The sequence below is a fragment of the Mus caroli genome, unplaced genomic scaffold (genome assembly GCF_978045245.1).
Source record: "Mus caroli unplaced genomic scaffold, Mus_caroli_1 scaffold_14, whole genome shotgun sequence".
Lineage (NCBI taxonomy): Eukaryota > Metazoa > Chordata > Mammalia > Rodentia > Muridae > Mus > Mus caroli.
In genome coordinates this window covers 53,113,989-53,131,563 of record NW_028227269.1, presented here as the reverse complement: position 1 = coordinate 53,131,563, position 17,575 = coordinate 53,113,989, and the positions used below count along the sequence as shown (strand labels likewise).

The 17,575-nt window shown below is 41.6% G+C and overlaps 1 protein-coding gene and 1 pseudogene across 5 annotated transcripts in view; one reads left to right on the top strand and one right to left on the bottom strand.

Moving 5' to 3' along the window:
• Baz1a (bromodomain adjacent to zinc finger domain 1A) overlaps positions 1 to 16,305 on the top strand; it is a 123,750-nt gene extending 107,445 nt beyond the window's left edge. For 3 of the 5 annotated variants that reach the window (XM_021179125.3, XM_029484732.2, XM_021179127.3), the window contains 7 exons: positions 4,747 to 4,836; positions 8,297 to 8,544; positions 8,630 to 8,856; positions 10,384 to 10,844; positions 13,750 to 13,892; positions 14,805 to 14,892; positions 15,360 to 16,305. In XM_021179125.3, the coding sequence (XP_021034784.1) occupies positions 4,747 to 4,836; positions 8,297 to 8,544; positions 8,630 to 8,856; positions 10,384 to 10,844; positions 13,750 to 13,892; positions 14,805 to 14,892; positions 15,360 to 15,556 (1,454 nt within the window). In that variant the 3' untranslated portion in view covers positions 15,557 to 16,305. The remainder of the gene's footprint in view (positions 1 to 4,746; positions 4,837 to 8,296; positions 8,545 to 8,629; positions 8,857 to 10,383; positions 10,845 to 13,749; positions 13,893 to 14,804; positions 14,893 to 15,359) is intronic. The other 2 variants (XM_029484733.2, XM_029484731.2) reach the window with 1 other exon arrangement.
• LOC115032922 (U6 spliceosomal RNA) lies at positions 12,299 to 12,399 on the bottom strand (annotated as a pseudogene).
• Positions 16,306 to 17,575: the final 1,270 nt, after the last annotated feature.

The following is a 17,575-nucleotide window of genomic DNA, read 5'->3' as shown; positions in this document are numbered from 1 at the left end:
CTGTAGCTGTCCTCAGATGCTCCAGAAGAGGGAGCCAGATCTCGTTACGGATGGTTGTGAGCCACCATGTGGTTGCTGGGATTTGAACTCTGGACCTTAGGAAGAGCAGTCGGGTGCTCTTACCCACTGAGCCATCTCACCAGCCCAAGCTTATTTCTTAAAATTGCCAAAAAGTATTTCTATTCTATAATATAAATTAGGTGAAAATGGGTTTGTTTGGGGTTTTTTGTTGTTGTTGTTTTTGTTTGTTTTGTTTTTTTTAACTAACTTTAAAGTTTTTGTTAGTGATTTAAATCTCCATTTGGAGATTTGGTTTAAAAATATGCATTACCCAAGAAACATTAAGTTAGAAATATAAGGTGTCAGGAGTATAGATGAAGAAATGTTCTACCATTTGTGGTGTAGGTAGGCGGCGGTGCTGGGTATTACCCAGGGCCTCGTGTACACTGGGCAGACTCTATCATTGAGCTACAATTTGTGGCTAGAATGAAAGAAATAATATGATCATTTTAGGCAGTTTATGCAATTATTTGGCTTTTTAGGGCCAACCCATGAACCTAATTATTAAGTCTTAAAAAAAATATGGATTTCAAAATTCAAATCAATTTTAACGTTATCCTTGCTTCTAATTCCATGTTGCCTTCTTCAGATTTTAAGTTAATTCATCATGTTAGCTAGATATTAATTCATCATGTTAGCACATGCCTTTAATTCTGGCCCTAGAGAGGCAGACAGGTGAATTTCTTGAGTTTATGGCTAGCCTGAGCTACATAGCCAGTTCTAGGCCAGTCAGGACTGCATAGAGAGACCTTATTTTTCATTTTTAAAAAAGTTTATAGAGAAGATAAAACCCATACTTTTCTGGTCTCATGGGAAGGGGCAACTTGAATGCTGAATTTCTTAAATAATAATAATTGATGTGAGGACTAATAAAAATGAAGTGTCAGAGTTAGTGAGACAGCTCATTGGTTAAGAGCACTTATGTTCATTAAAAGGACCCAGTTTAGTTTCCAGCACCAACACAGCAGCTCACAGCCTCCTGTAACTGCAGATCCAGTGGATCGAGCACCCTCTCCTGGCCTCTGTGGACAGCAGGAGTGCATGTGATACACATACATACAGGCCAGCAAGCACTCATACACATAAAGTAAAAATAAACAAAATTGTAACTTCTTATAGATGAGTGGTTCTCAGCCATCCTAATGTTGCCACCCATTAATTCAGTTCTTCATGTTGTCGTGACCAAAACCATAAAATTATTTTTGTTGATTCTTCATAACTATAATTTTGCTATTGTAATGAATTGTAATGTAAATATCTGTGTTTTCTGATGGTCTTAGGCAACCCCATGAAAGGGTCATTCGACACACACCCCACCAAGGGCTGTGACCCACAGGTTGAGAACCACTGCTATAAACTGTATCATTCAATTTCAGAATATAAATATATTCATATAATGCACTTAAATTGAAGAATTTATATCTAATATCCCATTGTTATAAACCTACTCATGTTCTTATAATTTGATATTATTATTATAACTTTAAAAAAATCACATCACATTGAAGGCATCGGTCTTAGGCCTTTCTCGTATCATCTAATGGCTTGTTTTGTTTGCTGGGGTTTGGTCCTGAGGATTGAATCTCCAGGGTTGCAACTCATGCTAGGTAAACACTGCCATTGAGCTGTAGCCCCAGCTCTCCTCCTACTCAAGGGGTCTCACTAAGTTGCTCAGGATGACCTGAACTCTTCTGTAGCCCAGGCAGGCTAGAACCCAGTGTCCTCCTCTCAGCTGGTGGTTCAGGCTTATACCCTCAGGCCAAAGGTTCCTGTATTCCTTTGAATTGCCTTATCACAAAAGAAAAAGTGCAGATGGCACCCCAGTGTATGCAGTTCACTTTCAAGATAAGGAGATGCACTCTCACTGATGAGCTATTTGCTGTTGATAGATTCGGGGCAAGCCTTAAGCTGTATCCCCAACTCACCAGGCTCCAGTGGGTTGTTCAGTCCAGGTAATGCAGAGTTCCTAGTTAAATGGATCACAAGGCCAAAACAAAAGTTATGGGGAAGAGACATTGTGTGGGGTAGGAGGGGGAGATAAAGATAGAAGGGAGTTAAGAGAGGTTTGGAGGAAGGCTGGGGACACAGCTTGGTGGTAGAGTACTTGCTTGGCCTATGTGCTCAGAACTTATGGGCCCTTCTAGTGGGCACCTAGAAGTTAAGAATACAGAGAAATGCTGTGGAGCTGTGGCCGAGGTTTCAGAGGGAAGCAAATGTTCTCATGACACTTAGAATGGCGGTTGTTTGTGATATCTGGACTAAAAGTCTGTGTGCTGATTAACAGAAACTGAAGAATCAACTGATTATTAAGAGACCACTGCCGCTGAGGTGGAAATGTCTGAGTCCTTGGGACAATAGGAAAGTATTTTCTCAGGGTCAGCGCCCAGAGGCTGCTGTGTCCACACAGTGTAAGGCTCTTTCTCAAGCTGGTCGCAGAATGTGTGTAAAAGGCTCATATAGTACTGGTTTTGAAGGCTTGGAAAAAGATGGGGGGAGTTATGGCGAGTGGCTGAGGCTTAGCATCCTGTGGTATGGTTGGAGTTCCGGGGAGGGGCCAGGAGAGATCCATAATCCAGAGTAAAAGACTCAACTGGGTTGCAGTGAAGACCCCAGATCCTGGAGGTGCCAGAGCCATGGCATATCCTTCAAGGATAACTGTGGGTGTGTTCATCTTCTAGTGGGAAAGGGGAAGAAAACAGGAGAAGCTCCTGCCTTACCCTTGCCTCTGGTTGTGGTGCCCTTGTATCCCATAAAAGGTTCTGTCACTCCCTGAACTATCTAATATCTAAGATCAGGAGTTAAGTGAAGCCTCCAGTCTGCTTTGAAAACCTGTTTCTTTTTTTAAATTCAAGGGGAAATAAGATCTAGTTGTTTTGTTAGCCTGTGTTTCATCTGTATTTCTTAGTAAAGCTTTGGGCCAGAAAAAAACTGTGAGAGTTGTCTGTTGGATTATGGAGGGCCACAGAATTCTTATGTATACTATATGTAAATATAGTCATTTTAGAACTTCTATTTCATGCTGAAAGATAAAAGAAACTATTTGGGTTCTTAACTGAAGCTCAAGGGTGGCAGAGCACGAGGCTGTAATCCCAGTGCTCAGAGGAAGCAGCAAGAGGCTTTGGAGTCAAAGCCAGCATGGCTGAGAGGCCTGCAGGGCATGTGGAAGAGAGAAAATGAAGTTTCATTTTATGAATGTCTGAGATAGAATACATGCTGCATTCTTCTAAAATTTCAGCATAGGAAACTAAGCAGCCTCAAAGATGTGTTTGTTTGTTTGTTTGTTTGTTTTTTTCTGGGGAAAGGGTTTCTCTGTATGGCAAACTCACCAGGTATAGTGTGTGCTTATAGCTGTCACTGTCCTGCATGCCCTGGGTGCTAGGATCCCACATGTAGACACACATACAGAGAAACTGGTGTTGAGGTGAGTATGCTACCCCTGATGGGGGGCACCTACTACCTACAGCAATCAGGAACCTCAGCCTGCTTATTAGGTAGAGAAGGGAGTTGGAGGGATGGTTGTTAGTCTCAGTAGGAAGACCTCTGTAGGTCAGCGGCCTGAGGCTGGAAACATTGAGGGCTTGGTACAGTTGCCAGCCTCTGTGCATCCACTCACAGTGATCCACTCGCACTAGAACTCCTGGAGAGTTCTTTGCCAGTATGAGCCTCGCCACAGATAAGGCTTTGCCACTCCTGTGAGGCTGAGACTTTGGAGTCCTTGGTGAGACCACACTCATGCCAATAATAGACATTCACTCAAGGCTTCCTCCTTTTCTACGGCTATTGTGGAGGCTGAGGCAGGAGGATCACAAATTCAAAACCAGTCTGGGCTCTCAGAATAATTGTTTAGGTGGTGTTGCTGGAAATAGGGTCTTGCTGTGTATTATGAGCTGGGCTTGAATTCACAGAAGTCTTTGCCTCAGCCAATCAAGTGCTGCTAGGATTACAGGCATGCACTACACACCTGACATTCAAAATAAAATTTAAAATAGAGACAGGGAGATGATACAACAGGTAGAGGTATTGTTGTTGTAGGAGCCCAATGACCTGATCTCGGTCCTCAGAACCCACAAAGGTGGAGGGAGAAAACTGACTTCTAAAAGTTGTCCTTAGGCCTTTATAGGCACTGCATAGTATATGCACAAACACGTATATCAAGTCAATACAGGTAGCTGACAGTTACAAACAAGAAAATTCTCATTCTCTCTCTCTCTCTCTCTCTCTCTCTCTCTCTCTCTCTGTCTCTCACACACACACATACACAAACACAGTAGAGGCTAGACACAAAGCAGGTAGAGGCAGGTGGCTCTCTGAGTTTAGGCCAGCCTGGTCTACATAGTGAGTTCTAGGCCAGCAAGGGCTATATATTAGACCCTGTCACAAAGGCTAAAACTCTAGCTCCACTGAGAGTGCTTGCCTGGTATGCGTGAGGCTTTGGATTCAATCCTTAGTACACAAAGGGAAAGAGAACGGGTACAACCTGTTTATTGTAGTTAATCTCACTGATAAGAATGGTCTCATGGATTTTTTTTAATTTGGGGAAGAGAATCGTGTTCAGTTAATTATCTTAGATGAGGTGGTATGAGAAATATTTGTTTGGGTTGGTAATTTCATCATAATGTCATGCTTATGGTTAAATCCTTAAGCTATAATAGGAATTCTCAACTAACTTTGTCAATTTGAAATTAGGTAACACAGAAATTAATAAAGATCAAAAGGGAGCTAGAAAAAAAAAGAACAAGAAAAAGAGAGAGGACGATCAATCTAGTGTGAGAGATGGTAAATTTTTAACTTCTTACAGAAATGTGTGTTTGTCTTATAAGAGCTATCTTACCTCTGTATTGCTGAATACTAATGTGCATATTTAGTTTTGAAGGAAAATCTTGAATATGATCTTATGGAAAGGAATGAACTTGGAGACAAGCTTACAAAACAACTATTGTCTTACTAGTAGTTGACTGCTTCATATTACACTTTAAATAATCAGAATTTTTTTTACTTCACTAATTTATTGTGTGAATGCTTGTGCATGCATGCGCATGCTGTGGTACATGGATAGAGTTGGCTCTATCCTGGGGAGTTGGCTCTCTCTGGTCCCTGGATGGAAGTTCGCTATCAAGCTTGGCAGCAAGTGCCTTTGCCTGCTGAGCCATCTTGTTACCAGCCTCTTACATTCTTCTAAGTTGACATGTGCAAAGTAAATCTTAGTACTCGTAGCTGTGGTCCCACAATACACAAAGAGGCTTATCTTTACTTGTATGACATAAGATTGCATAGCGTGATTTTCTCTTACATCAAGAGAACCGTGGGGAATCTTGGTATACTTTTTATGTTAATCATTTTATGTCAACAATTTATTGAGGAATATATCCAGACTAGCAAATGAAAGATAAGAGAAATGAGACATTCTGCCCTTGGTGATCATGTAACGTAGAGAATAAGAGAGCTGTAATGGGCCTGTCAGAGCTTGTTTCTGAGTGAAGGGAGCAGGTCTGGGAGTGTTTGTGTACAACTGTGCTCTAGCCCTGAGGAAGTGAAGGCCATTCTAAGGAATGTAGGGAGTTGGAAAGTGGCACCCTGAGCCACAGGAGACCCTCTACCCACAGAGGGGTGAGGAAGGCTTGAGAGATGACTCAGTCATATAAGCATGAGAACCTGAGTTCAAATCACCAGCACTCGTGTCAAGAGAAAGCCTAGGACGGTGATGTGGGCAGAGTCCCGGTGCTCAGCTGGCATAACAGATGTCACTGATCCTCCTTGCACTTCTGTCCCCACAGTCCACCTGGAATTGGAAGTACAGCCTGTTATTCCAGCATTTAGGAGGCTGCGTTGATAGGATCATAAATTTGAGACTAGCCTGATCTACATTATCTTTAAAAAAAGAAAAGAAAGAAAAGTTCACCAACCCATGAACTAAAACCATTCCCACTGATTTCCAAGCCTACACAGCCTCTCCTAATGGACTTCATTCACTCTAGCATGTTGACCGTTCTCCAGCCTTATTTTTCGTCATTACGTAGTAAGAACTGGTGCAGATTGATTTGTCCAGAAAGATGTCGTTATGATCTTTTAACTAGCAGTGCTTGTTGGTACTTCCTTGGGGATACTTTTATGCCAGAGCTTTCCATGGAGCCTTTTAATGAAGTCAAGTCAGATGCATAGAATGAGGGGCAAAGATAAAGCCAGTGCATTTTAGTAGATTACACACCCCAGAGGAAGAGAGGAGCTGAAATCAGAATTCAGAATTCAGCTAGCTCATATACCATCTACAAAAGCTACCTTGGGGTGTGGGCTTGTTCGGGGTAGAATAGTTCTGTAGTGCACATGGAGTCCTTGGGAGTCATCTGAGCAACACTAGAGACTCAGAAAGGTGAAGGTGGGAATATTGTCTGCTCACATTCTACATATTGTTGGCCTGAATACCCACTTCATTTTTTCAAGCTTTGGAGTCATTTGATTCCCTGGCTTTGGTGGCACATGCCTTTAATTCCAGCCCTCACAAGTCTGAGGCACAGGGATCACTCACTTACTGGCCAGCCCAGGACAGCCAGGGCTACTTGGAGACACCCTGTCTTGGGGGGGGGGGGGGGGGAGGCGGTCCTCGTTTGACTCGTCTGTTGATTTTCCCTTGTCCTACTGAGTTTTTAGTTTCTTTTAACATTTACAAGTTCTCTGTAGTTTTTATTTCTTTGTTGCTCTTTTGGCTGCACTGGGGATCAAACCCAAGACCTGGTGGACCCATGCTCTACCACTGAACCACACACTCAGCAGAGTTCTAAGTCATGTAAACTTCCTGATCTATGCTTTTTTTAAATATATACTGTCGCTGTCTTCAGACACATCAGAAGAGGGCATCAGATCCTATTACAGAGGCTGTGAGCCACCATGTGGTTGCCAGGAATTGAACTCAGGACCTCTGAAAGAGCAGCCAGTGTTCCTAACCACTAAGCCATCTCTCCAGCCAACCCCCTGATAATTTTGCTAGTTCTCACAGTGGTTTGGTTTAGTGGTGTGTGGATGTGGATATGTATAGGTGTTGCTACTGGGGATGAAAAACCAGGACTGCAGTGCAAAGCAAGCACTGTACTTGTGAGCCGTTCAAACCTTTCATAGGGTGATGTTTTCCCTGTTTTGTTTGTCTTAATTAGTATTTGGGGGCGGGTGCAAGCACGGCACAGAATGGAATGGAGGTCAGAGAACACTTAGAGTTGGTTCTTTCCTTTCACGTCACCAGGCTTGCATAGCAAGTATGTTTACCTGCTGGGCCATATTGCTGGCTGTGTTTTCCTTTTTTTGTTTTGTTTGGTTGGGTAGTTTAAGGTGGGGGTATATAAGCTAGACGTGGTGGCGCACACCTTTAATCCCAGCACTCAGGAGACAGAGGCAGGTGGATTTCTGAGTTTGAGGCCAGCCTGGTCTACAGAGTGAGTTCCAGGACAGCCAGGGCTATAAAGAGAAACCCTGCCTCAGAAAACAAAAACAAAAAAAAGATGGGGGCATGTTTCATTGTTTTGAGATAGGGCAAAGTAGCTCAGGATGGCCTGGAACTTAGTATGTAGCCCAAATCGCAACCCCTTCCCTTGGTCTCTTTAGTGCTAGTACTGCGGTAAAATTTCTGAACTACACTACACAGTGGTGTATAGTATATTCACCCTCAGGAACACACAGCCAACACCTTTACCTATGTCAGAATATGTACTAGCAGCTCACAAGAAACCTTATTGTGTTTGAATCATTCTGACAATGAGTAAGTAACATACTTGATTCAAAGGAATAACTCATTTTACCAGTTTTAAATTAAACCAAGATTTGATACAAAGACTCAATTGGGAACATGTTGCCTAAATTCTTTTCTCTTTTAACTATTAAAACCTCAATCCTTCAGTGTGTGGATTTAAGTAATTCCTTATGTCGACTTTTTAAAAATACAGGTCAGCAGACATGTTCTCTTTAACATTGGGTGTGGGCAGCTTGCGGGTGAGACAGCTTCACTCTGTTGCAACCCAGGATGACCTGGAGCTCACTGCATAGTGCAGCCTGCTCAGAACCACAGAGATGCCTCCCCTTAGCCTCCCAAGTGCTGCTTACATGGAACTTTAGTTTTCAGTGTTAAGCATAGTCCTTTTGATAAACATTTGGAGAAGCACGACATCAGAGCTATTTACACTACCAAGACAGTAATTCTAGCAGACATTGCCTCTGCCCAGGAGCTTCAATCACTTTTCCCTCTCATTTCAAGATGGCAGTGACAGCGGACGTTCTTATAAAACCGTCCTGGACCGTTGGAGGGAGTCTCTCCTTTCCTCTGCTAGTCTTTCCCAAGTGTTTCTGCATTTATCAACCTTGGATCGCAGTGTGATGTGGTCCAAGTCCATACTGAACGCACGTTGCAAGATCTGCCGGAAAAAGGGGGATGCTGAAAACATGGTGCTGTGTGACGGCTGCGACCGAGGGCATCACACCTACTGCGTCCGACCAAAGCTCAAGGTATTTTCATCTTTGTCTGTTGGGCACATTGACATTGAGATTTTTGACAGTAGATAGATAATGATCATTTTTGTCATTTGTTCAGGCTGTTCCTGATGGAGACTGGTTTTGTCCAGAATGTCGACCAAAGCAACGTTCTAGAAGACTTTCCTCTAGGCAGAGACCATCCTTGGAAAGTGATGAAGAAATGGAAGAGGGTATGGAAGATGATGATGATGAAGTTGATGATGATGATGAAGAGGGTCAAAGTGAGGAGGAAGAATATGAGGTGGAGCAAGATGAGGAGGACTCTGACGACGAGGAAGCGCTCAGGTGAGTGCAGTTTGCAGTGTGAGGAAGGCTCTTCTCGCCTGTGACCCTTCAGACCCACAAGAATAGCTGAGTCATAATGTTCTAAAACTACCTGTGCATTTTACATATTATAAATATTTCAGAATGTTTCCAAGGTAGGTGTTTCCAATCTATTCTGTCCTCATCCCACAGCCTCCAGGATTATCGATTCTCTCTGTGACACAGTGAGCTGTCCCTCGGGCCTAGTGCTGAGGTTTGAAGGCTGGATGTTCCTACTGTGGTAGCACTGGGGTAGTCTTCCCTACTCCCCCCTCGAAACAGCCTCACAGTTGACGTGATCTTGCCTTTAGCCCCCCTAGTGCTCAGATTATACCACGACACTCAGTTTGACCCTTTTTTTCAGGACTAAAATAAGAAAAATTCATATTTATTAGGTATATTTCTGTCCACTAGTTCTCCATTGTAGTTGTACCACAATGGGGACATCATATTGTAATCTTTATTCTCATCTTAAATATCTTTACCAATACCATGGAACCAAGAAACCAAGTATGGCAAGAGTGACCAAGAACTGTCCAATACAAAAAACACTGTCAGGAAAATAAAATAGAGCCATCCGCTCTGCTTTGTTGATTATTTTTCTCCTTTACTTGAGGATGTCGTTCACCACTTTCTCTTTTCAATTTTTTACTGTTGTTTTGAGGGGTTGTTTGTTTGTTTTTCGAGACAGGGTTTCTCTGTGTAGCCCCTGGAACTCACTCTGTAGTCAAGGCTGGCCTCGAACTCAGAAATCCGCCTGCCTCTGCCTCCCAAGTGCTGGGATTACAGGTGTGCGCCACCATCACCCAGCTGTTTGTTTGTTTTCAAGAGTGCTATCTCTAGCCTAATCAGCCAATTCCAGCTTTAGTGTGAGATCCTGTCTCAGCAAATAAGGTGGAAAGCAATAGAAGACACCCAGCATTGGCCCATGTAGTACTAGCACACCTGAACATGTACAGATATTACATAGACACACACACATCAACTGGTCAGTAATTTTGGAAAATTCTTATGAATGTTTCTTGTTAAATAGAAGTATGTAGAGAGATAAGTTATATCTAGCTTTATATTTCAGAATCAGAAAGTAGTAAAGAGGTTCTTGGCTTGGTCTTCTGAACCATAAGTTTGAGACCTATGTTATGTTAGCCATTGGCTAGCCTCTCAGTCACCTCTGTCAATGGTGATGACACAGGAGAAGCACAATGCAAGTTTAATCCATTATCACAATTCAGGACTTGATTTTCATGATGATATCCTAGTCACCTAGAAAATAAATGTCCTCCCTTGTTTCAGAGAAATACATAAGAACTTGTCTCTAAACTTAAAGGATATGATAATATATACCATTTTGTGTGTGTGTGTGTGTGTGTGTGAATGAGAGAGAAAAGAATTTATAGCATAAATTATAGCAAAAGTAATTTATGTACAACTCAATGATTAAGTACAAATAACCATATGTTCTTCATTGTTCATTATTGTACAATTATTGTACTTTCTAACTATTTGTAGCCCACCAAAACGAGGAAGACCCCAAGTTAGATTGCCAATTAAAACAAAAGGGAAATTTGGCCCTTCTTTCCCAAGTCGCAGCCAACGACAAGACCCTGGAAGATACCCTTCAAGGAGCCAGCAGAGCACGCCCAAAACCACTGCTAAATCTGCTAGCAAAAACCTGAGGAAAACCAGATCTGCTCCTCCCACAGAAACTCGATCCCTAAGAGTTGGTAGTCGCTCCACTCGCCACAGTCCTAGTGCACTGCAAGATGTGTTTGTGGAACTGCTTAGTCCTCATGGCAAACGCAGAGGCCGGAAGGGTGCTGATCATACCCCAGAACACAGTCCCAGCTTCACTAACTTCAGGGTCAGCACCCCGGGATCAAGCAGACAGTTGATACCTTTAAATACTGCTGAAAGTCTTTCTCTCCAGGACAGTGAATCTAAGAGAAGAGGCAGGAAAAGACAATCTACAGGTATGAAATCTAATATATATTCTTCCTTACCTAAGAAGATTTGAGTCCTTTATCACTCTTTTTGTTTGTTTGTTTGTTTGTTTGTTTTTTCGAGACAGGGTTTCTCTGTGCAGCCCTGGCTGTCCTGGAACTCACTCTGTACACGAGGCTGGCCTTGAACTCAGAAATTCACCTGCCTCTGCCTTTATCACTTTTTAAAAAGCTGTTCCTGTGATACACAACAGTCTGCTATAAAGCATACATCATTAAAGAGGCAGCTATTGCTAAGTAAAGGCAAAGTGTATTAGTAGTATCTACTGGCACAGGCAGTGCACTAAACTTGAAGATAATATGTCTGTATTTGTGTGTGGAAGTCAAAGAAAGCGTAAGCCACTACCTCTGGCCTTTTACACAAGTGCCAGGGACCAAACTGAAGTCTCCATGTTCACAGCAGGCACTTTACCAAAGAGCCATTTATACAGATGCCTGCTGAAGGTCAGAGGATCTTGGCTATCCCAGAACTGAAATTACAGGCGTTTGTGAGCCTTCTGATACAGGTGCTAGGAGCTGAACCCGGATCCTCTGAAGGCTGTACGTGCTCTTAGCCAACAAGCCATCTCTCCAGTCCTTGTATTCCGGTGTTAGTGGAAAAATGTAATCAGTATATGAATACTCAGTATAACAAAATACATTTCAGAGCTAGGGATATATCCTAGTGATGAAGTGCTTGCTTTGTGCATTTCACCCACTTCTTCCTCCCTCAGAACACACACAATCGTCACTAGACATGAACGTTACATTGTTTGATAAGATTACCCACTGTAGTGGTAGCCTTTAATCCCAGCACTCAGGAGGCAGAGGCAGGAGAATCCCTGACTTCAAGACCAGCCTGGTCTACAGAGTGAGCTCCAAGATAGCCAGGACCACCTAGCAAGACCCTGTCTCAAACAACAAAAAAATTATTCTTTGAAATACTAGACTTGGGGGCTGGAGAGATGGCTCAGGGGATAAGAGCACTGACTGCTCTTCCAGAGGTCCTGAGTTCAATTCCCAACAACCACATAGTGACTCACAACCATCTGTATTGGGAATCTGACGCCCTCTTCTGATGTGTTTGAAGACAGCAACAGTGTACTCATATACACGAAATAAATAAATCTAAAGAAAGAAAGAAAGAAAGAAAGAAAGAAAGAAAGAAAGAAAGAAAGAAAGAAAGAAAGGTTTAAAAAAAAAGACTTTAGCCGGACAGTGGTGGCGCACACCTTTAATCCCAGCACTCGGGAGGCAGAGGCAGGCGGATTTCTGAGTCCGAGGCCAGCCTGGTCTACAAAGTGAGCTCCAGGACAGCCAGAGCTATAAAGAGAAACCCTGTCTCGAAAAACCAAAAAAAAAAAAAAAAAGACAGCCTCTTCTACATATGGAGTCCCAAGCCAGCCAGAGATACACAGTGAGATCCTGTATCCAAAATAACAAAAACCTATATGAAATGCTTCACACATTTTTGTCATCCTTGCACAGGGCCATGCTAATTTCTGTATCGTTTCAATTTTTGTATGTGTGCTGCTGAAGAGAGTACCTAATGAAGAGTGTGTGTTTGGTTTTTTGGGGGTTTTTTGTTTTTCATTTGGGGGGAGTTGGTTGTTTTGTTTGGTTAGTTTGGGGTGGTTGGTTTTTGTTTTGGTTTTTTGAGACAGGGTTTCTCTGTGTAGCCCTAGCTGTCCCAGAACTAGCTCTATATAGATCAAGCTGGCCTCCAACTCACAGAGATCTGCCTGCCTCTGTCCCTCACCCCACCCCCCATCTCCAGAGTGCTGGGATTAAAGGTGTGAGCTACCACACCTGGCTTTATTTTAATGTATTTATTCTTTAAAATTCTGCAGAGAAGGGGCTGGTAAGATGGCACAATAGATAAAAGTGCATGCTTACAAGCTTGACAACCTTGGTTGGATTCCTGAAACCTACACATGAGAAAACAACTGAAAGTTGTTCTCTGACCTCCACACATGCTGTATTGCACAGGCACACGCACACACACACACACACACACACACTATATATATATATATATATATATATATATATATATATATATATATATATATATATATAAAGTAGTAAGTCCCTTTCTAAAAATTCTGTAATTTTTTTTCTGGCTGCTGTCAAAACTTAACCTGAAATGAGAAGAATGTATGGATTCACACAAGGGATTTAAACACCTGAATTCACACGTGAACCATGTTATACCCTAGATTTCACTGGACCACTTAAGATATTTTTCATAGCCCTATCTGGCCTGGAACTCCCAGAAATCAGGCATTTGCCTCCTGAGTGTGGAGGTTTGAATGTGTACCCACACCCTGTCATGATATGCTTTCTTCAAAATGTGCTTTAAGAGCTGCTAGAGAATTGCTTAGTTGGATTTGTTTGGGTTTTTTTTAGAGTATCTTTAGTAAAATTGAGTAAGAACCCTAAAAACCTTTTTGGAAATTTTTAAATTAAAAAGGAAATTAAGAGTACTTGGCCCCGATTTCTACATCTTTCAGAATAAGTTAGGTGGGCTGAGGCGATAGCTCAGCCTACAGTGCTTAGAACCCAGGCACCCAAGCCTTGGCACTAGGAGTTCGGAAGCCATGTAATGTGGCATGGGAGGTGGGGAGGCAGCCCACAGGACCAACACAATGCATCCCAAGTCAGCCAGCCACCACATGCTGTGTCAGAGAGCCAAGGTTTGACTTAAAGACCCTGATTCCAGCATAAGCCGCCACATGCACCTGTGCACACACGTGTAGGCCCGCAGCCATACACTGACACCACATACACTTGAAGGGCAAAAACCTCACTGTAAGGCTTGGCTTGTATTTCTGTAACAGGTTTAACATAATCAATATTTTGCTTTGATACTACCTAAAATTTCTTACTTATTCAGAGTCATCTCCTGTACCACTGAATCGAAGAAGTTCTGGCAGGCAAGGAGGTGTCCATGAACTGTCTGCCTTTGAACAACTTGTCGTGGAACTGGTACGGCACGATGATAGCTGGCCCTTTTTGAAACTGGTTTCTAAAATCCAGGTAATAATATTAATATGACTAGACTTTATAAACTATGCTTATATTACCTGATTTACATTTACATGATGTAGTCTGTATGGAAACGTTGATAAGTGATTGAGCTGCCATGTGCTGGGACTTGAACCCGGGTCCTTTGGAAAAGCAGCTGGTGCTCTTTATTTACCAGGTCATATTAGCTTCTACTTTGAAGGATTAATTAATATAGAATAACATCTTAAAATTAGATTGTTTTGTGTGTGAGAGCACACACTCCACCAGTTGAGTGATGAAGACAGGACCCCACCTTAAGTTAGGAACAGGTAATCAGTAGCAGTCTTAATAGCAAGTGCCTTTACCTACCCCTACCCCCGAAACAGCCCAGTCTAGCCTAAGGCTTTCTCTGTAGCTGAAGATTGCCATGAATTCCAGCTTTTTTTTTTTTTTTTTTTTTTTTTTTTTTTTTTTTTTCGTTTTTCAAGACAGGGTTTCTCTGTGCAGTCCTGGCTGTCCTGGAACTCACTCTGTAGACCAGGCTGGCCTCGAACTCAGAAATCCGCCTGCCTCTGCCTCCCGAGTGCTGGGATTAAAGGCGTGCGCCACCATGCCCGGCTTATTTTTTTATAGATGGTTTTTGTCATCATTTAAGTAAACATTGTCACATTCTATTCATTACTATAGATGCAATAATGCTCACTAATAAATATTATGGAGATATATATATATATATCAGGTTTTTTCCTTTCATAATAAATTACATGTATGATGGTATTAAATGGGCTTCTACATCATTATAATGACTCAAAATATGTGACATAGTTTAATGGAATAATAGTATTCAGAATTGATATTAAGTTGTTTTTCCGGTATAAAATTAATTTAACCATATATGTCCAATAATTTCTTTGTACTATGAAATACCTTATTATTTTACAGGTCCCAGACTACTATGACATCATTAAGAAGCCCATTGCCTTAAATATAATTCGAGAAAAAGTAAATAAATGTGAATATAAATTAGCATGTGAGTAACCTATCTTTTCCTTTTTAGTGCTTTTAAGAGATGTTGCTATTTTTATTTTGTTTTAAATGAGGTACATTAGTATAGGTGCTGTTTGGCAGCCCAGGAGGTCCCTCAAATGCTTATTAGTACATACTGAGGTGAAAGATGGGCGGGTTAAGTATGGATTGGTTAAAGAGGTTAAGTAGTTAAGAGGCATTCTGTAGAGTCTGGTCTTAGTGGAAGAAGATTTTGGTTTTAATGCAATGATTAACCATAGGCCTCATGGGAATCTGGGCAAGGCCTCTGTCTCTGCAGCTGAGAGCTGTGTAAACAGGAGGGTCTCCAAAACAGTTTAAAACATTTATAATTGAACAGCTTTAAGCTCAAGCTCTGTTAACTTGTTTCAGTCTCTTTTCTGACTTCCCTTTTCTTAATGAGCTTTCCGGTGTACAAACAAAACTTTTTGTTGTTGTTGTTTTTCTCTCCAGCTGAGTTTATTGATGATATTGAGTTAATGTTTTCAAACTGCTTTGAATACAACCCTCGGAACACAAGTGAAGCAAAAGCTGGAACTCGGCTTCAAGCATTTTTTCATATTCAAGCTCAAAAGCTTGGACTCCACGTCTCACCCAGTACTGTGGACCAGGTTAGCACGCCACTAGCTGCAAAGAAGTCACGGATCTAATTTTGTCCTTCTAAAGGCTATACGTGAAGAAAAACATAAATCGTTCATGAAAATGGAACATTAAATCATGCTCTAAAGCAGATACGTGTATAAAGCAATAACAGCTGGTTGACCACATCCAAGTGTGGCCTGCACTATATTCTCAATTTACTATTAAGCACTCAGGAGAATGTAGGAAAGATTTCCTTTGCTACAGTTTTTGTTCAGTATCTACTAAGTTTTATAGCTGTATTGGGTACAGTCCTGGTTTACAGAGGCTTTTGTGCATTTTGAGATCATTCATGTGTTCAGGTATCCTGGAAAATAATTTTTCAACTATGATTTATTTTGTCATTGAGCTTTAGGAGTTTCGGTCATAAGGAGGCTTTGTCTCCACAGTAGCTCTTGTAGACCACAGCTTAGAGAATGTGTCTTAAGGCTGTTTCATGAGCACATGGTTTCAACACTACACATGAATGAATCCAAGTCTCTAGCTCTGACGTGCCGTAGCCAGTGCCGACTGAATTTATTAACTAGATATTTATTTAGCATTCAAAGTCATTTGTGAATTTGTTTTGTATTTATAAAATTTATACTTGGAAGAATGTTCTTTAATTTTTTAAACATTTTACTATGTTTCTGTTTTATTTCTTGACCAGTCTTAATGATTTAAAAATAAAAATGCCACTCTAACAGTTCTGTTTTACAAACGATAAGTTTCTGTGTACAACTTTTCTAAGTGTGCAAATAAAATGATACATTTTTTTCAAGTTTTCTGAATTCTGAAGTTTTTGCAAATTAAAATCAGACTTTTGTCTGTTTATACATACAGATCATAAAAGCCATACAGTGTTTCATTGTCTGGGTAGAAGATGCCTCCAGTTGGTGGCAGTGATATTCTTGCACAGATTCACACTAGAAGGAGAGAAGCGTGTTGAATCCTGAGATTGCAGACATGTATCACTGTGCCTGATTCCAAATACATCCTTGATTTCAATGGTCTTTGTGGTGCAGGCCTGTAATCTTAGCATTCAATAAGCCTAAAGCAAGAGGATCACAAGTTCACGGCCAGCCTGCCTGGGCTACACAGTGAGAAGCTGCCGATGGTAGTTTGAATGTAAATGTTGCCCATGGGCTCTGTCTTGGAACACTAGGTCCAAGTGGCTTCTTGGAGAGGCTTAAGAAATGTGACCTCAGCTGGGCGATGGTGGTGCGCACCTTTAATCCCAGCATCCCAGAGGCAGAGGCAGGCAGATCTCTGAGTTCAAGGCAAGTGTCGTCTACAGAGTCAATTCTGGACATTGAGGGATACACAGAGAAATCCTTTCTCAAAAAAAAAAAAAAAAAGAGGAGGAAGAAAGGAAAGAAAATGTGGCCTTGGTAGAGGAAGTGAATGAATCACCAAGGCTCTAAGTCTTTGCCTTACTCCCAGTTTGTTCCCCTGCTTCAAATGCTCTCAGTTTCCTATGCCTGCTGCCAAAGTCACGGTTGATCCCAAATAACCTCTCATATCAATTGCCTTGGTCATGGTGTTAAATCACAGCAAGAGGAAAGTAACTACTGACACGTTGACTTTGTAATTGATTACTATTGCAACGAATGCGGGATGGAAGGAAGCCAAAGTTGATAGTCTTTGTACCTGATAACTGTGAAATGCCTTTTGTATTAAATAAACCAATTCTGCACGATTTCTTGGTTCATCTCTCCATTTTTCAGAAGAGGTTAAAACTCAGGTCATTTTTTTTTTAATTCAGTCAGGTACCTTCAGGAAGATGTGAATACAGTTTTATTTTTGTGGAGAGCATAAAAGATCAAATAGAAGAAATCCATTATATGTGTTCAGGTCCATTCAGGTCTCACTTTCTAGGAAGTTACAAAACAATGGCTGGCATGGAGTCATGATCTTGTTTTTCATTTTGTACCCCAGTCTCCTTTCAAGCACTAGAGACCAAACTTGGGCCTTAAATGTGCCAAGCAAGCAGCACTGAGCTCCATCCCAGACCCCTGTCTGCCTTGTTAATTGGTAGTTGTAGGGTGCAG